The sequence below is a fragment of the Macaca mulatta genome, chromosome 8 (assembly GCF_049350105.2).
Source record: "Macaca mulatta isolate MMU2019108-1 chromosome 8, T2T-MMU8v2.0, whole genome shotgun sequence".
NCBI classification, from domain to species: Eukaryota; Metazoa; Chordata; class Mammalia; order Primates; family Cercopithecidae; genus Macaca; species Macaca mulatta.
The window spans coordinates 62,037,697-62,059,077 of record NC_133413.1 but is presented as its reverse complement, the minus strand read 5'-3'; the positions used below and the strand labels follow the sequence as shown (position 1 = coordinate 62,059,077).

General features: G+C 37.8%; 1 protein-coding gene across 1 annotated transcript in view; it reads left to right on the top strand.

Annotated features, from left to right (window-relative positions):
* The window catches only part of PXDNL (peroxidasin like), a 504,118-nt gene that overhangs the window by 359,058 nt on the left and 123,679 nt on the right, over window positions 1-21,381 (top strand). Inside the window, exons 10-12 of the mRNA XM_015145355.3 lie at window positions 4,302-4,568; window positions 8,971-9,087; window positions 10,920-11,078. Coding sequence (XP_015000841.3) covers window positions 4,302-4,568; window positions 8,971-9,087; window positions 10,920-11,078 — 543 coding nt within the window. The remainder of the gene's footprint in view (window positions 1-4,301; window positions 4,569-8,970; window positions 9,088-10,919; window positions 11,079-21,381) is intronic.

Here is a 21,381-nt window from a genome sequence, read left to right as displayed (position 1 = left end):
AGGTTTGTTACATATGTATGCATGTGCCATGTTGGTGTACTGCACTCATTAACTCGTCATTTACATTAGGTATATCTCCTAATGCTATCCCTCCCCACACCCCCCTCCCTACAATAGGACCCGGTGTGTGATGTTACCCTTTCTGTGTCCAAGTGATCTCATTGTTAAATTCCCACCTATGAGTGAGAACATGTGGTGTTTGGTTTTCTGTTCTTGCGATAGTTTGCTGAGAATAATGGTTTCCAGCTGCACCCATGTCCCTACAAAGGACACGAACTCATTGTTTTTTATGGCTGCATAGTATTCCATGGTGTATATGTGCCACATTTTCTTAATCCAGTCTGTCACTGATGGACATTTGGGTTGATTCCAAGTCTTTGATATTGTGAATAGTGCCACAATAAACATACATGTGCATGTGTCTTTATAGCAGCATGATTTATAATCCTTTGGGTATATACCCAGTAATGGGATGGCTGGGTCAAATGGTATTTCTAGTTTAGATCCTTCAGCAATCGCCACACTGTTTTCCACAATGGTTGAACTAGTTTACAGTTCCACTAACAGTGTAAAAGTGTTCCTATTTCTCCACATCCTCTCCAGCACCTGTTGTTTCCTGATTTTTTAATGATTGCTGTTCTAACTGCTGTGAGATGGTATCTCATTGTGGTTTTGATTTGCATTTCTCTGATGGCAAGTAATGATGAGCATTTTTCATGTGTCTATTGGCTGTATGAAATGTCTTCTTTTGAGAAGTGTCTGTTCATATCCTTTGCCCACTTTTTGATGGGGTTGTTTTATTCTTGTAAATTTGTTTGAGTTCTTTATAGGTTCTGGATATTAGCCCTTTGTCAGTTGAATAGATTGCAAATATTTTCTCCCATTCTGTAGGTTGCCTGTTCACTCTGATGGTCATTTCTTTTGCTGTGCAGAAGCTCTTTAGTTTAATTAGATCCCATTTGTCAATTTTGGCATTTGTTGCCGTTGCTTTTGGTGTTTTAGACATGAAATCCTTGCCCATGTCTATGTCCTCAATGGTATTACCTAGGTTTTCTTCTAGGGTTTTTATGGTTTTAGGTCTAACATTTAAGTCTCTAATCCATCTTGAATTAATTTTCGTATAAGGAGTAAGGAAAGGATCCAGTTTCAGCTTTCTACTTATGGCTAGCCAATTTTCCCAGCACCATTTATTAAATAGGGAATCCTTTCCCCATTTCTTGTTTTTGTCAGGTTTGTCAAAGATCAGATGGTTTTAGATGTGTGGTATTATTTCTGAGGGCTCTGTTCTGTTCCATTGGTCTGTATCTCTGTTTTGGTACCAGTACCATGCTGTTTTGGTTACTTTAGCCTTGTAGTATAGTTTGAAGTCAGGTAGCGTGATGCCTCCAGCTTTGTTCTTTTGCCTTAGGATTGTCTTGGCAATGCGGGATCTTTTTTGGTTCCATATGAACATAAAAGCAGTTTTTTTCCAATTCTGTGAAGAAAGCCATTGGTAACTTAATGGGGATGGAATTGAATCTATAAATTACCTTGCGCAGTATGGCCATTTTCACAATATTGATTCTTCCTATCCATGAGCATGGTACATTCTTCCATTTGTTTGTGTTCTGTTTTATTTCACTGAGCAGTGGTTTGTAGTTCTCCTTGAAGAGGTCCTTTACATCCCTTGTAAGTTGGATTCCTAGGTATTTTATTCTCTTTGAAGCAATTGTGAATGGGAGTTCATTCATGATTTGGCTCTCTGTTTGTCTGTTACTGGTGTATAAGAATGCCTGTGATTTTTGCACACTGATTTTGTATCCTGAGACTTAGTTGCTTATCAGCTTAAGGAGATTTTGGGCTGAGACGATGGGGTTTTCTAAATATACAATCATGTCATCTGCAAACAGAGACAATTTGACTTCTTCTTTTCCTAACTGAATACCCTTTGTTTCTTTCTCTCACCTGATTGCCCTAGCCAGAACTTCCAACACTATGTTGAATAGGAGTGGTGAGAGAGAGCATCTTGTCTTGTGCCAGTTTTCAAGGGGAATGCTTCCAGTTTTTGCCCATTCAGTATGATATTGACTGTGGGTTTGTCATAAATAGCTCTTATTATTTTGAGATATGTTCTATTAATACCGAATTTATTGAGAGTTTTTAGCATGAAGGACTGTTGAATTTTGTCAAAGGCCTTTTCAGCATCTATTGAGATAATCATGTGGTTTTTGTCTTTGGTTCTGTTTATATGGTGGATTACGTTTATTGATTTGTGTATGTTGAACCAGCCTTGCATCCCAGGGATGAAGCCCACTTGATCATGGTGGATAAGCTTTTTGATGTGCTGCTGGATTCAGTTTGCCAGTATTTTATTGAGGATTTTTGCATCGATGTTCTTCAGGGATATTGGTCTAAAATTCTATTTTTTTGTTGTATCTCTGCCAGGCTTTGGTATCAGGATGATGTTGGCCTCATAAAATGAGTTAGGGAGGATTCCCTCTTTTTCTAGTGATTGAAATAGTTTCAGAAGGAATGGTACCAGCTCCTCCTTTTACCTCTGGTAGAATTTGGCTGTGAATTCGTCTGGTCCTGGACTTTTTTTGGTTGGTAGGCTATTAATTATTGCCTCAATTTCATTTCTACTTTGAGGAGATGACTTCCTCTCGATCTTCTCCTAGTGTCCTCAATTCTTTTTTTAAATCTCATTTGTCTGCCTAAAATGTGGTGTTCCTTATAGTGCTGTCCTCCCCTCCCTTTCTCTAGTCCCCCGTGCCCTAATCACAGTTTTTTCCTCTTCCATCTGAGCTCTTCCCAGACCTTCAGCTTTCATACTTCATGTAAAATTTGTAGTGTTTATTGCTGAGATCCTGCCTGAGCTTTCAATGGACGTTGCCAGGACTTTCTTTTTATCTTCACATGTAAATCTTTACATCTCTCAAACACATTTGCCCGCACAAAGCCACAGCATCCTGTGTTTGCTATCTCTATTGATATCATTACTCTCCTCCGGCAACCTCCGATTCACCCTCGAGTGCGACTCCTTCCACAATTCTGTAAAAATTTAGTTCTAAGATGCATCAGATTATCTCCTTTTCCAGTTCTACTGCTACTGACTGACTTCAGAACATTTATTTCAATTATTATAATAGCTTTCCCTATACTTTCCCTTACCTCTTGCCAGAATGTTCTCCTATCACATTTACATCTAACTCTGAGACAATTCCTTCTGAGGCATGCTGTGGTTTTATGGATGATGTGTTCTGTCCTCTGTTCATGCAGCTGGAGTAGGAGCACACAAGGAGGAGTGCTTTTGTTCATCTGTGTATCTTTCCAACATCCAGCATGTTACTGATGTACATAAGACATTCACTATTGTTAGGAATTAAATTAAACATTTATTGTTGAATTGGATTAATTTAATTTATTTCCACTCTCCCGAGTATGTTCATCTCAGGAATGGAGGAGCCCCCCTCCCCAAACTTAGACTCAATCATTAGGCATTTTTAACACATTAGCAAGTTTTTAATTTTTGCTTGAGATTTCCAGAAAGAGAATCTCCTATGAATTTGTAAGACTGGAACTCCTTACATGAAAATCTAAATTTTCTATTTACATGGATACTTGATGAATCAATTTATAATACGTTTAACTGAAAGTAATTGAAAGCTTGGCTAGATATGGCTTAAATGCATAACATCTATGTGTGTGGGTTTGTGTGTGTGCATGTGTATTTTAATTTGTATGCCACAAGTAGGACAGGGGTAGTCTGTCACAGAGCTACCACTTTACCCCAATGAGCCAATAATATACTTCTTTCTGCTTTTTGATCTGCTTTGCACATAGGTTTCTTTATTCCTCATAATTTTCACCTCTTAATCACAAAGTGGCTCCTGTAACCCAAATGCATTCCTGCCCGAATTCCAGGTAGCAAACAGGAGGAAGAAATGACTACTTAGACTTAGCACTTTTATTTATTCCCAGTGACATGTGCCTAAATTTTTTAAAAATGTGAGTATTCTTAAGAGGGAATGTTTAACCATTTAGCCCCGAAAATAAGGAATATGTATTGTGTAGGTGCTTTGCAGTATCTATAATATATCATGATATCAAGGCAAGCAATCTTTTTTAAAAAGTATGTACTCACAGCAAATCCACATTTCATTATTTTAGATTTAATTCTCTGGGAATTCAATGTATATATGTAATATTTTAGTTTAAAGGCATTTTGAAAATGACAATAATCTTAAAACCACAATGCAGAATAAATACATCTTCCTAACTCTTACTTGCTGGATTTTGTTTTGTTCTCCCCTTACCATCAGTCAAACCAGCCTTTGTAATCCAGCCCCAGGACACAGAGGTTTTAATTGGCACCAGCACAACTTTGGAATGTATGGCCACAGGCCACCCACACCCCCATATCACTTGGACCAGGGACAATGGATTGGAGCTGGATGGATCCAGGCACGTGGCAACGTCCAGTGGACTTTACTTACAGAACATCACACAACGGGATCATGGTCGATTTACCTGTCATGCTAACAATAGCTACGGCTCTGTTCAAGCTACAGCAAACATAATTGTACAAGGTATGGGAGCAGAAGGTCATGATTGAAATGTTCCTCCCGCCATACTCAGAAAATTATTTTTCAACTTAAATAACGTCATGTACATCAGTGGAGAGAGATTTTTATTTGCCAATTATTTCTTGACACAATAAAACTTTCAAAGCCAATCTGTTTCAAGTTAAAAGTTGTTTTTTTTCTTTCCTACTTCAATCTTTATCCAAAGGTCAGAATCAACCATTAGCAACAAAAGAGATGGAGTCATTAATCTGGAAGGAAACTGTCAAGAGATATTTGTGCTTCAGAATATTTTACAGATACAGGAAAGACAGTACAGATATGGAAGTGAAAAGGCTGTGCCCTGTGTTCATAGTCACTTACCAAACTGTCTACTCAACAGAGCTTGAGGACATGTTGAAGGCTCCTGCAAGGCCAGGCTGTTTAACAACAGCAATAATAAAACTATTCTGAATCCAGAAATTAATTTATATGCATGGGCATGCAATCGTGTTATAAAGAAGGCACATTCTTCTTTGTACTTTAGTTCTCAGCCTGGGGTGGGCCCTTGCTTTCTGGTGTGTGTGCGTGCATGTGTGTGTGTGTGTGTGTACCTGTTTGTATGCGTGTGTGTGTGTGTGTGCATGTGTGCTTGCATGCCATCCTCCTGTAGGGTTAGAGTTTAGTAAACAGCATAATATAAGTGCTATTGGAGTCATACCAAAAGTCCTGTTCTTTCTAAAACAGTTTTTCATCAGTTGATGAGAGTACGGTAATTCACATGATCCGTTTTAAGGGCTTCCCAATGTCATGAATATTTTGATTGAGTTAAGTTTCATTATTTTAAGATTTGCATGGGATGTTGTCTACCAAAACACTGAACCTTGTGAAATTTAGAACAGAGAAAAATGGAAGTGGCCAGCCTAGTGCAGTGCCTGAGTTGGGAGGGCTTCAGGACAGTGAGCTCCAGCGACCCCAAGAGTGGTCTTGGCCTCCATAAAGCACAAGGCTTCCTCTAGCCTAGGCTTCCTGCATTCAGAGAATGTTTTTTAATTTGAACCGCTTAGCATCAACTCCTTAAGTAGCAATAGATCAATACTTTCTTGTTCCTATTTACATGTCTCAGGAAAAAAAAATTGTGTTTTTCCCTAGAACTGCTAATATCCTGAAAATACTTTCCTTCCTCTAATAAGAAGGTGCAGAAATGAAATATTTTCTTGGGGGAAATTACTTTTAAAGGATCCAGACATTATTTTTAAACTTTTAATATGTTGAGATTGAAAAATGCTTTCAGAGACATTGTGTTTGGGTTTTGTTTTGCTTACATCATTTTGTGTTCAATGTCTGTTTTTTTAGAAACCTAATGCCTGATCACTTTCACACGTTAGTGGTTGCCTGTATTCGACACTGTGCTAGGCTTTTGTTTCTCAGCTTTTTCCATGTACTTCCTTCGTATGCTTCTATCTGCTCATCTGCGTCAGTCAATGCTTAACAGAACTCTGGTAACATTTACCATCCTGCCTATTTCTTATACCGCAATATGTTAATGATTTCTTGTTGCCAGTGAGTTTGCACTGAAATGGCCATCTGCTTGTCCTTTGTTATTTGTGACCATGTACTTGTGTCACTTTTGGATCTGTGTGTCCAGATTTTTAATTGATTTCAAAATGGTCCGTTAATCGTTCTATACATTTCTTTAAAAGGCTGATTTTATTTGCCTAGTCATAGATTAAACATTTTAAGAGCTCTCCTTTTGTGTCATTTTAACAGGTTTCTACCCATGTTCTTGATCTTTTAATGTCTATTTAAACCGAAATCACAGTTAGCCACAGATAAACTTCCTTTTTCAGACTGACTGGAACAAATATAAATAATAAATAAAATGACACAAAAAAGCTTCAATGAAAGATATGAATCACAGTGTGGACACATAGGTAAAAAGGCCTATGGTTATCAGCAATGTAAATCAAAATGCTTTATGCGTGAGGCAGCACCTTAATGAATAGCCAGAATCTTAGATTTTAATAAAATAGCAAAACACTTCATCTCAGCATGTGCTATTTTAGCACTGGAGGTGGGTCTCAGAAGGCCATCATTTTAAATGGAAAGCCCAAAGACGTCAGCTTCATCATTCCTGTCTAATTATTCCACCTTCTCTGCCTGCTTTGGCGATGTTCATAATTTCTTCATCGATCTAGCAAGCTGCTCATTTTAGTGTTAGAAACAAATGTAAACTGACTATTTTCTTAAATGTTTTCTATACTTTGCTAAGATGTGGATCTTGGGTTCTGTTAAAAGTGAGAACACGTGAAGCTTAACAATTCTTTTCACACAGACTTGGCTAACTGTGAACTTTAACTATTATTAAAGTTATTATTAAATGTTAATATTTTTAATAATTAAAATAAAATAAAATTTTAATATTTTAATAATTATCAAAGTTAGTATTATTCAAAAGTTGAAATCAAATTTCCCAACCCTAGAACCAGGACTGCATTATTTCTCCTAACTACTATCATCTTTTGTTATATAGCTCTTTTACTGTGTCATGAATCTATTTTTTAATGTAGAAATATTTTTGTTCCTTTTAAGTTGTTCTTAGTAATTTTGGGAGTTAGTATAATGTTCTGGAAAGAACATCAGGCTGGGGGTTGAGCGGCCCAGATTCTCTACTATCTTTTCTACTTATTAGCTCTGACCGAGAGAAATTCAATCCTCCCTCCCACAGTCTGAATTTTCTCATCTGTGCAGTGAGGAGCCTGAGACTGCTGATTTGTGGGCTGTTTTCCAGCTTGACTCTTCTAGAACTCTATTACAAATAGCTTGCAGGCATTCCTGAGGGTTTCCGTGAATTTGTGTGACTTGGAAATTTATCTTATACCATAGTTATTTAGTCCAGCACCTTACTTAGAATCGATGATGACTTTAAAAAACTCTTTAGTACCTGCACACAGTATGAAACGTGCAACAAATACACTTTGCCAAATATTATTTACTTTGGCATGTTTCTTGTATTTCCCGATGCAGGTGCAAGAAAGGGGGTAGGAGGAATTGTGCAAAAATCTAACAAGGCAGAGAAATGATTTGTCAGGTTGTCAAAGGCATTTGAACCAGAGTGACTCCATCTTGAATGGGGGCTGGGTAAAATGAGGATGAGACCTGCTGGGCTGGATTCCTAGCAGGTTTGGCATTCTTAGTCACAGGATGAGATAGGAGGTTGGCACAATATACAGGGCACAAAGACCCTGCTGATAAAACAAGATGCAGTAAAGGAGCTGGCAAAAAACCTGCCAAAACCAAGATGGTGATGACAGTGACCCCTGGTTGTTCTCACTGCTCATTATATGCTAATTATAATGCATTAGCATGTTACAAGACACTCCTACCAGCACCAGGACAGTTTACAAATGCCATGGTAATGTCAGGAAGTTACCTCTTATGATCTAAAGTGGGGAGGAACTCTAAGTTCTAGGAATTGCCCACCCCTTTCCTGGAAAACTCATAAATAATCCGCCCCATGTTTAGCACATAATCGAGAAATAACTGTAAGTATACTCAGCCAAGCAGCCTATACTGCTTCTCTGCCTGTGGAGTAGCCATTCTTTATTCCTTTACTTTCCTAATAAACCTGCTTTCACTTTACTCTATGGATTTGCCTCATATTCTGTCTTGCATAAAGTCCAAGAACCCTCTTTTGGGGTCTGTATTGGGACCCCTTTCCAGTTACAAAGTCAATTGTGAAAGTTCTTCTGATTACTTAGGCGTTACTGGGGATCATTGTGCTCTTCTTAAATGGCCACATTGATTTATTTTTTTATTCAATCAAAGAGTCATGGACAGAATCCCTTTTCAGGAATGGTATATGCAATAATTAGCTATTTCTTATTTATATAAAATCAATAATACAAAATCTGAATATTTGGAACTCTGAATTTTGACATAAATGTGACTTTTTCAAAAGTATAATTTCAAGTGTTGTAGGAACATTAATCTTAAGGAGCTTATTTTTCTTTCTGAAATCGAAAAATCAACTCGTTTCAAATTTTATTGTGCATGTGAAAATTTGGAGAAAATGGTTTTGTTAATAGTTTAAAGTATGATTTGTAGCTTTAAATATGTTTATCACATCTAGTAAAATGATAACCAATATGATTTAATCATGGGAAACAGCTGCCATAAGATTTAGAAATCGTTTCTTCTCATTGGCTACTGCTGTTCTGCTTTGCAGACCAGATGTGTGTATTTCTGGCTTCCTTGCAAACAGGCACAAACATACAGAAGCATCTCCACCCTCTTTATAACCTTGTTTATATATAATTGGAAACAAATTCTGATCACACGACATATTTGAACACATTTTCTTTTTTCTATTGGCACTGAAAATTTGTAAAATAATTTTCAATTTTGATGTATGTTTCATTCTCTTTAGCTCCTCCACAATTTACAGTAGCCCCCAAGGATCAAGTGGTGCTGGAAGAACATGCTGTAGAGTGGCTCTGTGAAGCTGACGGCAACCCACCTCCTGTAATTGTCTGGACAAAAACAGGTATTAGAACATCTACAAGTGATTGTGGGGGAAAGTAAACGCCTTCTTTTGTGGAGAGTAAAAAACATGGTTTAAATTAATTATCGAAGGTATATCATGGACATGAAAAAATTACACAGAAAATAATCTTTGATCTAAAAATAACATCATCATAATTTTTGTGGGTTTTGAGTTTTGGCATTTGAGTGTGTGGCCTTCCTGAGATCATCCCTTGTTGGACTTGGCTTCCTGATTTTTAAAATAAAATTATTGGAAAGCGTACAGTTTTTGTTTTTGTTTTTTGTTTTTGAGACAGAGTCTCGCTCTGTCGCCCCGGCTGGAGTGCAGTGGAGTGATCTTGGCTCACTGCAAACTCCGCCTCCCGGGTTCACGCCATTCTCCTGCCTCAACCTGTAGCTGGGAATACAGGCGCCCACCACCACGCCTGGCTACTTTTTTTGTATTTTTAATACAGACGGGGTTTCACCGTGTTAGCCAGGATGGTCTTGATCTCCTGATCTCGTGATTTGCCCGCCTCGGCCTCCCAAAGTGCTAGGATTACCGGAGTGAGCCACGGCGCCCAGCCACAAGAGTAGCAGTTTTAAACATTTTTTTTTAGTGGGAGAATTTTCATCTAGTACAAAATGAAATCATAAGTGAAATGAAATCCGAAGTGAAGCCGCAAAAAAGAGCCGCTGTTCCTGAAGTGTGGGTGGGTTGGGCGTGGGTCTGGCAAGGATCTAACCCCCTATGCCCCACCAAGGGGCCAGACACTTCCAGGGAACCTGGGCACATAACAGAACAAGATTGACAATTGGCTGGATGAGAGCTTGTCTGAGATTCCTCCCGGCTCGGAAATCCTACTTTCCATATTAGTTAAGGTACTAAATAAAATTCAAAATACATCTACATTTATGAATTTCTTGTATTAATTTTTTTGCTTTGTTCTTTATGAGATTAGTTGATAGGAGGTAGACTTTGGTTCACATCTCCATAAAGCCTTGGTTCACATCTCCACTCCTCCTCCATTTGCTTGTCATGTGACCTTGGGCAAATGTGTTAACTGCTGTTTTCTGGAGTCCTTGTTGCTATGTTGGGGGTGATGACACTCCTACATCATAGGGTAGTTGTGGTGATTGATTTGAATAATTTATACTCTTCAACATTTAGAACAGTTGGTGGCACAGTGTGTGTACGCTCAATAGGGTTAGCTATTCCTTTTTCCATCTATAACAAGACATTCATTAAGACACAAGTTTTCACTAATCTAGTTGAAAATGATAATCTGATTTAATTGTTAATGACCATAAGCATAAAGTGTTAAGAAGGATTCAGAAGCTCATATAAGCTCAGAAGTGAAAAGTACAATGGCCTCTGGTTGTCTGTATAGAGTAACAGCATGAATGTCACAAAATCACCATTTTCGATATGCTGCCTCTGAATTTTAAGTGTATTTCAATCACGTTGTATTCCAAATATTGCATACACATGATAGACAATTGTCACGAAGATATCTGAAAATCTAGTTTAAGAATCAGATTGGTTTTGAAATTTGCTTTCTGATTATAGTAAGGCTGAGGGGCACAAACATGAAGGTTAAAAATTCATTAGGAGGCTGGGCTGTTCTGATGACAGATGAGAATTCCTTACGATGCAGTAGCAGATGTTTGGCGACAAGTGGCATGGGGATGCTGTGTTTCTGGAGTTGCAATGCTAGGGCAGAACCCACACAGTACAGCCTAGCACCGAGAATTTCCTGAAAGACAGGCCTCACCCTTTACCCAGGACAACCAGCAGCTCTGGCTTTCAGTGCTCTGGGCCATGTAGAATACTTTCTTTACCTCTTTTTGCAGGAGGGCAGCTCCCTGTGGAAGGCCGGCATACAGTTCTCTCCTCTGGCACTTTGAGAATTGACCATGCAGCACAGCACGATCAAGGCCAATATGAATGTCAAGCAGTCAGTTCATTGGGGGTGAAAAAAGTGTCTGTGCAGCTGACTGTAAAACCCAAAGGTAATACATACTGTGATTCATATTCGCATTCTGAAGTGTGCACCTCTCTCTCTCTCTCTCTTTCTCTCTCTCTCTCTCTATATATATATAGTCATAGGACCTAAGAAATGCAAATTTGATATCTTCTTCCAATCAGTCTTTTATATAACTTCATTTTTTAGAATTCTACTTTCATTCATACTAATTATGATTATGTTTTCCTTAAAAATGCCATTTCAGATTTTCTTACAAAATTTTTTACCATTACTATGATTACTTAGTCCTACCTGCCTAGACTATCTTACAAAAGAATGCAGCTTCTCAGGCCTGACAGACTGAATCTCACTCTGACACTGAAGTATGTTTTATGCTCAGTGGTATTAGGAATACAGTAAAGACACTCCCTTCAGACTCTTCATGTGACAACTGTACTTAGGTTTATCCTACATAATATATATTGTGGAATGAGATTGTCTTATTCATCCATAATTTATTGTCAACTGAGAGGTAAAAAGGGAAAAAATGTAAGATCTGAATTTTTAAAGATAATTCCAATATAAAAATGAAAAATGGTTGTTATTAATTACTATTGAAATTTTTTCTTAGTTTCTGGCTTATGGTGAAATGATGGAACTTAATTACAAAATGCACAGCACCTAAACTGCATTTTCAGCACTGCTGTACATTTAAATATAATTTCCCGAGTCTCTCCACAATTTGCTGCAATTTGTTCTGACGTAGTAGATCTCAATTCAGAGGTAACATATGTTGATGAGAGCATAGGGGAAGGAAAAGCAAAGCTCTGCTGCATGTGTCAACGTAGGTGTGAGAAGAAGCCTTGGGAATGCTGACATGTTCATGATGCCTGAACACAGATGAAACCCTACACAGAGCTACTGTCTACATATGGTCTGTTAGAAATTACTTTCCCCTTGTATTTTAGACATATTAAACTTTTTTTTTTTTTAAAGGAAGTTGAGGTTCTATGAGAGGGAAAAAGGATTGTAGGGAAGATGTGCAAATAGCAACTCAAACGAGTGGGAAGATTTGAAAACGCAATTGTGGAAAGGTGTCAAGCTATGATGTGCCCTGGCAAACCTTTCTGTCTAAGAGGAAATAACAAAAGCGAGTATGCAGAATGTTTCAAACTACTTTTGAATTGGTGTTCAAGTAAAATCCAAAAATTAGGTGGTATTTACATAGTATGTTTTAAAATGGGACCAATAGTAAGTCCACACATATTATTAAAACCAAATATGAGGTAAGGACATCAAATAGCCTCATCTTGATTTTTCCCCATTACCAAATCCTTTCACTTGACTTGCTCCTGTTGATGCTTTAGATCTCAATCTAGAAGCCACTTCATTTCCCTAAGGAGGCTTCCTCAACTCTCTAAGACCACTCTAGGTTGCCCCTGTTGAAATTAGTATTAGAATACACTATTTAATCTAGGAGTTGGCATATGTAGAAGAATTTGGTAAATCTACCAAATATCCATAGTTGAGAAAATGCCACTAGCAATTGGCATGAATATGGAAGCAAACAAGTTTTTTAGAGAACAAAGGAACAAAGAGCCCTAAGTGTAGCACCAGATTTTGTGAATAGTGAGAGCCATATGGAAGGAGTTAGTTGGGATGGTTAGTTGAATTGGAACACATCAGATCTAGACTTCAGACTATGAAGCTATTGAAAGTCTTGATCACATTGATTATTCAGAATATTCGTTAACCTGGGCTGAGTGTGGTACTTGCTCATGCCTGTAATCTCAGCACTTTGGGAGGCTGAGGCTGGTGGATCACCTGAGATCAGGAGTTTGAGACCAGCTTGGGCAACATGGTGAAACCCTGTCTCTACCAAAACTACAAATATTAGCCAGGCATGGTGACATGTGCCTGTAGTCCCAGCTACTCGGGAGACTGAGACGGGAGGCTGAGGAGGGAGAATCGTTTGAACCCTGGAGGAGGAGGTTTCAGTGACCCAAGATCATGCCACTGCACTCCAGCCTGGGCGACAAAGCAAGACTCTATCTCAAAAATATATATATATGTATATACATATGTATAAAGAATATTTGTTAACCTAAAGAGGATAGGATAGCGTGGAATAGAGAAAAATGAAAGTCAGAAACCACTGGAGCTACTACTGTCACCAAGTGATACGAGATCTATAAACTAGGATCACAGTGGTGGGCAGGGAAGAGTGAATGAATTCAAGAAAAAGTATAGCAGGTTGAATCATTTTATCTCTGAGATTATGAGCAACATTTTCCCCCCAGTACCTGTTCCCAGTAATACTTTGCAGAACCTTCATCTGTTTCCAGCTAGAAATCGGCTTCCTTGACTATATTTTGGGCACATGAATTTCATGTGCTATGACAGTCTTATTCTGCCTAAGGTGTCTTAGTGTTGAATTTCCTTTGGGTATTAGGTGTTTTTGTTGTTGTTGTTGTTGTTGTTTTTGTTGTTGTTTTACTATGAAGAATCAAATACTATTTTATTTAAGGAATGTTCTCTTGAATTAATTCTTTTAACATTGCTTCTGTCTCATTAGTTGTTTCTTTTTGGGGAACCTCCACATTTTGTGTATGTTGCAATACTTCTCAAAGTGTGTTCCGTGGTTGCTGGTTGAGGGAGATCCCCAGACCCTTGAGGGGATTTCCTAGGTTAAAACTTTCTCCTAATAGTATCAGTAATTTGCCTCTTCGCTGGGTTGACATTTGCGCTGATGGTGCAAAAGTCATGGTGGGTAAAACTGCTGGAGCCTCAGCCTGAACCAAGACAGTGGGTGCCAAATGGTAGGAGTATATCATTATATCCTTTGTTTGTAGCAGAAAGTAAAAAAGAAAGGTAATGTAACTTGATGCTGTTATTGATGAAATGGGGAAATATTACTTTCATTAAATTTTGACCTTTACATATATGTCCTTTCAGTAGTTTGTGTCATAAAGGAAATTGTCAAATTTTGGTATAGTATCAAAGAAAGTTTACAATTATCTGAAAAATCCTTAAAAATACTCCTATACTTTTAAAAACATGTGTTTGTGAGGTAATATTTTATTCATAGACTTCAATCAAAACAACTAATTGTAAGAGATTGAATTTGGAAGCAGTTCTTCTATTATTGAGATTTGTAAAACAATGCTACTCTACTCACTACTTTTTTTAGAAAATATAATTTTCAGAAAAATTTGTTATTTAAAAATGCTATGAGTTTATAATCACAATTTTAAAACGAGCACATAAATTTTTAAATTCTCAGTTTTAGTTTCTGATGCACATGTGAGCCATATAAATAAAACATCTTAGTGCTTGTCAATAATTTTTAAAAGTAAAGGGTTCCTGAGGCCAAAATGATTGGGTGCCACTCATCTGTTGATCTTCTTTGCCCAAATGTCTAGCTCTCTCTCTTTGTCTTCAATTCCTTTTAGCTCTTTGTTTTCAGAGCATTATGCTGGCTTTTTTCATATCTGTCTTCATATCCCTCATGCATTTTTGACAGTGTCTTTTCACTCCAGAGGTGCTTCTAACCCTTACTTATGCATTTTATTTTTTCCACTAGTATTTTGGATAATTATATGCAAATATTTGTAAGCAATGGATAAAATTACTAATTTTACAGAAAAATCTAATTAATGAAAATTTATGTCAAAAGAGAGAGAAATCTAACAGAATGTTACAAGGAGAAAACAAGTTGCCAGAGACCAGAGCAGAACAGATATTCAAATTATGACTCTCTGGCATGGCTGTAGAGGTTGTTAATTATTCCATGTGTTAAACCTGTGGAAAAGCTACGTTTCGTAAATCATGTGGTCAGGCACTTTTCTAGGAGGAACTATCACTCCTTTAAATAACATTTCCAATGTTATTTAAATTGCTTCAAAGATTAGAAAATATTAATGTCATAAAGTATTTTTTAAAAGCAAGCATAATCTTGATAATAAAGCTCTAAGAATTAATGAAAGATAAAAAAGCAAAGCTCTTACATATCCACACAAAAATCCAAATTGAAAATAAATAAATATAATCATCGGTATCAAAGAATCCAGTAGCACATTCAAAACATTAGTGGCATTTATTCCAGAAATTTAAGAGCAAACCAGTAGTAGGAAAGAATATATTTTATTAATTGACATATTTTATATTAATAGATTTAGGAAGAAAAATCATGAGTATTTCCATAGCTACTAAAAAGGCATTTGTTAAACATTCAACATTCATTCTCATCAAAAACTCTTCATAACATAGTTTTGAACAGATATTTCTTTAACATAAAATAGGTCTACTGAACTCATTAGCTAGAATCTTGCTTAATCAATGAATAAGATAATATTTTCATAAAGAAAGGAACAGAACAAAGATTTCTACTCTCATCACTGTCATTTAACATAGAGTTGAGTGACAAATCACCAAAATTAGGTAAGAGACGTAAGAAAGAATAACTAAGAAAATTCTGAAAAAGAACCAGAATCAAGGAGGGCTAATTATACTAGATACTAAAATGCATGATAAACCTACAATAATTAAAATATACCCAGATGGCATATTAGAAAACAATATGTAATCTACAAATTTGTTCCATTTTATCTGGAAATTAATGCACGAAAAGCATAGCATTTTCTGTCAGTAAAGAAAGCAACTCAATAATAAAAGAGTTGGGACTAACTTAATAGACATATGGAAAAGTGACCCTGGGTCCATGTCACATGGGTTTTGTTCTGGAGGTGTCCTTCCCAGTGAGGGTACAGAAAAAGGGAGGAGAAAAGCCTACTGACTGGAAGTCAGCAGTGTGGCGACCTCTCCTCCTGTTGCTGCGTGGCCTTGTTTGGTCATCAGGGTGTTCTGCGTGGCCAGCTCCCAGGCTTCATGTGTGTATTATTCAGAGGCCATATTGAAGTCCTCCCAGTACTCTATTCCCTGATGTGAGACATCCAGCTCCAGCATTTGGTCTTTCAGCCAATCTTACGTCCTCTTAGAACCAACCCCAGCTAACAGGGTTTCCTCACTCAATGTACAGTCCTACAGATCATTTATTACCTGAAAGACAGCTTAAGTCACCATTTTCTGTGGTTACCACTAACCACCACAGTGATCAATCTGTAATCATCACAGTGATCTCTCTGTGTACCAGTGCTGAGGGACTTCAGAAAGTTCATGGAGAAGGCATATTAGGAAAAAACTGTGCATGGATTTCATTTTTTTTTTTTTTTTTTGCACTAAAATAAATTGGCACTGACTTGTTATAGCATGTCACGTTGCCATGCTGCTCTGTCTCTCAGGTTTGCCTCTGCTTTCTAGTTCTCTGCTGCTGTTCACCTCTACCATGTCATCAAGTCCACTGACCAAGCAGACATCTAACTAGGGAAGTAAATGCTAGTCTCCGCTTCTGCGTGACACTTTCAATTTTATGGGAGGCAACTCTCTTCTCCATATCCAAGAAAATGAAGGGCCTTGTATTAGTCGGTTCACATGCTACCATGAAGAAATACCTGAGACTGGGTAATTTATAAAGAAAAGAGGTTTAATTGACTCACAGTTCTGCATGGCTGGGGAGGCCTCAGGAAACTTACAATCGTGGCAGAACGCACCTCTTCACAGTGTGGCAGAAAAGAGAATGAGTGCCAAGCAAAGGGGGAAGCCCCTTATAAAACCATCAGAGCTCGTGAGAACTCACTATCACGAGAACAGTATGGGGGAAACCACCCCCATGATTCAATTATCTCCACCCAGTCCAGCCCTTGACACGTGGGGATTACAATTCAAAGTGAGATGTGGGTGGGGACACAGAGCCAAATTATATGATGACTCTTCCCCTCAGCACTGCACTGCCCAAAGACATGGGACCCTCTCTCCCACAGTCACCTGGTGGTGTTGGACAGACTCTGGATCTGCTCAGTAAGCCCCACAGGGGAGAGGCAGTGCAATCCTGCTGGCCCTCTGCACCTGGTGGCTGGGACACATCTCACTTTTCTCCCTGTGCCATAGGCCTTAGCAGCAATACTAAGACAGATGGAAAAGCTCCCTTAATACCCTGCTACCTGTGTTTTCAGACCCTTCCTGGTCTCAGGTATTTCTCTGTGTCCCAATTCAGACTCAAATGTGTAACTTCCTTCCTAGATAGATACTTTAGCCGTTATTTTAATTTTAAAATATATTTTGTAAGCAGAAGGTAAATACTGAATAAATGTGCACCGTCAGTCAGTAAGGGCAACATGTGTTGTGAGCTATGTAGAGTGTTGTGGGATAGCTGCAATGTGGGAGCGCTTTCATGGATGGTGTGGACTCATTCATGATGTTTCACTGGTAACATCCCCAGAGGTCACTGCGACATGAATTATTATTATTATTATTTTTCAATGGGATTTTTTTGGAGGGGAATAGGTGGTGTTTGGTTACATGAGTAAGTTCTTTAGTGGTGATTTCTGAGATTTTGGTGCACTCATCATCCAAGCAGTGTACACCGCGTCCAATGTGTAGTCTTTTATCTCTCACCACCCTCCCATCCTTTCCCCCGAGTCCCCAAAGTCCATTGTATCATTATTATCTATTTTCATCCTTATAGCTTAGCTCCCACTTATGAGTGAGAGCATAAAATATTTGGTTTTCCATTCCTGAGTTACTTCACTTAGAATAATAGTCTTCAATTCCATCCAGGTTGCTGCAAATGCCATTATTTCATTCCCTTTTATGGCTAAGTAGTATTCCATGGCATGTGTGTGTGTATATATACAATTTATTCATCCACTTGTTGATTGATGGACATTTGGACTAGTTTCATATTTTTGCAATTGAAAATTGTGCTGTTATAAACCTGCATGTGCAAGTTTCTTTTTGGTATAATGATCTCTTCTTTTCCTCTGGGTAAATACCCAGTAGGGGAATTGTTGGATCAAATGGTAGTTCTACTTTTCTTTTCTTTTCTTTTCTTTTCTTTTTTTTTTTTTTTTTTTTTTTTTTTTTTGAGACAGAGTCTGACTTTGTCACCCGGGCTGGAGTGCAGTGGTGCGATCTTGGCTTACTGCAACCTCTGCCTCCAGGGTTCAAGCGATTCTCTTCCCTCAGTCTCCCGAGTAGCTGAGATTACAGGTGCATGCTGACATGCCTGGCTGACATTTGTATTTTTAGTAGAGATGGTTTTTTGCCATGTTGACCTGGCAGGTCCCAAACTCTTGGCCTCAAGTGATCCACTTACCTTGGCCTCCCAAAGTGTTGGGATTACAGGCATGAGCCACTGTACTTGGCCTGTACTGTTAATTCTTTAGGGAATCTCCACACTGTTTTCCACAGTGGTTATACTAGTTTACATTCCCACCAGCAGTATAAAAGTGTTCCCTTTCCACTACATCTACACCAACATCATTTTTTTTTTTAATTTTTTGATTATGGCCATTCTTGCAGGAGTAAGGTGGTATCACATATTTGCTTTGATTTGCATCTCCCTGATCATTTGTGGTGTTGAGCATTTTTTCATATGTTTGTTGGCCCTTTGTATATCTTTTTTTTGAGAATTGTCTATTCATGTCCTTAGCCTACTTTTTTGGGGATTGTTTGTTTTTTTTTTTCTGATTTGTTTGAGTTCCTTGTAGATTCTAGATATTAGTCTTCATCAGATGCATAGATTGCGAAGATTTTCTTCTATTGTGTGGGTCGTCTGTTTGCTGATTATTTCTTTTACTGTGCAGAAGCTTGTTAGTTTAAGTCTCATTTATTTATGTTTTTGTTGCATTTGCTTTTGGGTTCTTGGTCACGAAGTCTTTGCCTAAGCCAATGTCTAGAAGGGTTTTTTCTGATGTTATCTTCTACAGTTTTTATGGTTTCGGGTCTTAAATTTAAGTCCTTGATCAACCTTGAGTTGATTTTTGTATAAGGTGAAAGATGAGGATCCAGTTTCATTCTTCTCCACATGGCTTGCCAATTATTCCAACAGCATTTGTTGAATAGGGTATCCTTTCCCCACTTTACGTTTTTGTTTGCCTTAATGAAGATCAGTGGGCCATAGGTATTTGGCTTTATTTCTGGGTTCTCTGTTCTGTTCCATTGGTTTATGTGCCTATTTTTATAACAGTTCCTTGCTGTATTGGTGACCATGACCTTATAGTACAGTTTGAAGTCAGGTAATGAGATGCCTCTAGATTTGTTCTTTTTGCTTAGTCTTGCTTTGGCTATGCAGGCTCTTTTTTGCTTCCATTTGAATTTTAGAATTGCTTTTTTTAGTTCCGTGAAGAATGATGGTGGTATTTTGATGGGAATTGCATTGAATTTTTAGATTGCTTTTGGCAGTATGATCATTTTCACAATATTGATTATCCCCATTCATGAGCACAGGATCTGTTTCCATTCATTTGTGTCATCTATCATTTCTTTCAGTAGTGTTTTGAACTTTTCATTGTAGAGCTCTTTCACCTCCTTGATTACGTATACTTCTAAGTAGTTTATTTTATTTTTTGCAGTTATTGTCAAGGGAGTTGAGTTCCTGATTTGATTCTCAGTTTGGTTGCTCCTGTATATACCAGTGCTACTGATTTGTGTACATTAATTTTCTATCCTGAAACTTCGCGGAACACATTTATCAGTTCTAGGAACTTTTTGGAGGAGCCTTTAGGGTTTTCTAGGTATACAATCATATTATCAGCAAACAGTGAGTTTAACTTCCTCTTTACTGATTTGGATGGCCTTTATTTCTTTCTCTTGTTCAATTGTTCTGTCTAGGACTTCCAGTACTATGTTGAATAGAAGTAGTAAGAGTGGGCATCTTTGTATTTTTCCAGTTCTCAGGGGTAGTGCTGTCAACTTTTCCCCATTCAGTATTATGTTGGGTTGTGGGTTTATCATATATGACTTTTATTACCTTAGGATATTTCCCTTCTATGCAAATTTTGGTGAGGGTTTTAGTCATAAAGCGATGCTGGATTTTGTCAAATGCTTTTTCTGCATCTATTGATATGATCATGTTATTTTTGTTTTTAATTCTGTTTATGTGGTGTATCACACTGATTTGCATATGTTAAACCATCTGTGCATCCGTGTTATAAAACCCATTTGATTATGGTGGATTAACATTTTGATATGCTGTTGAATTTGGTTAGCTAGTATTTTGTCAAGGATTTCTGCATCTATATTCATCAGGGATCTTGGTCTGTAGTTTTCTTTCTTCCTTTTTTATTTTTGTTTTGAGATGGAGTCCCACTCTGTTGCCCAGGCTGGAGTGCAGTGGCGCAATCTTGACTCACTGCCAGTTCTGCCTCCAAGGTTGACGCCATTCTCCTGCCTCAGCCTCCCGAGTAGCTGGGACTACAGGCGCCAGCCACCACGCACGGCTAATTTTTTTTTTGTATTTTTAGTGAAGATGGGATTTCACTGTGTTAGCCAGGATGGTGTCAATCTCCTGACGTTGTGATCCACCTGCCTCGGCCTCCCAAAGTGCTGGCATTACAGGAGTAAGCCACCGTGCCAGGCTGTAGTTTTCTTTTTCTATTATGTCCTTTCCTGGGTTTTGGTGTTAGGATGATACTGGCTTCATAGCATGATTTAGGGAAAATTCCCCCTTCTCTATCTTGTGGAATAGTGTCAGTAAGATCGATACCAATTCTTCTTTGAGTGTCTGATAGAATTCAGCTGTGAATTCTAGACATTTTTTGGCAAATTTTTTATTACTGTTTTAATCTCACTACTTACTGTTGGTCTATTCTGAGTTTCTATTTCTTCCTGGTTTAATGTAGGAGGATTGTATATTTTCAGGAATATATCCATCTCTTCTAGGTTTTCTAGTTTGTGCACATGAAGGTTTGCATAGTAGCCTTGAATGATCTTTTGTATTTCTGTGGTATTGGTTGTAATATCTCCGGTTTCGTTTCTAATTCAGCTTATTAGGTTCTTTTCTCTTCTTTTCTTGGTTAATCTTGCTAATGACCTATGAATTTTATTTATATTTTCGAAGAACCAGCTTTTATTTTTTTCATTTGTCTTTTGTATTTTGCTTGTTTGCTTCAATTTCATGTAGTTCTGCTCTGATCTTTGTTATTTCTTTTCTTCTGCTGGATTTGGGTTTGGTTTGTTTTTCTTTCTCTAGTTCCTTGAGGTGTGACCTTCCATTGTCTGTTTATGCCCTTTGAGACTTTTTGATGTAGGCATTTAAGGCTATGAACTTCCCTCTTAGCACCGTATTTGCTTTATCCCAGAGGTTTTGATAGGTTGTGTAGTATTGTTCAGCTCAAACAGTTCTGAAATTTCCATCTTGATTTCACTGTTGACTTAATGATCATTCAGCAGCAGTTTAATTTCCACGTATTTGCATGGTTTTGAGGGTTCCTTCCGGAGTTGATTTTGAA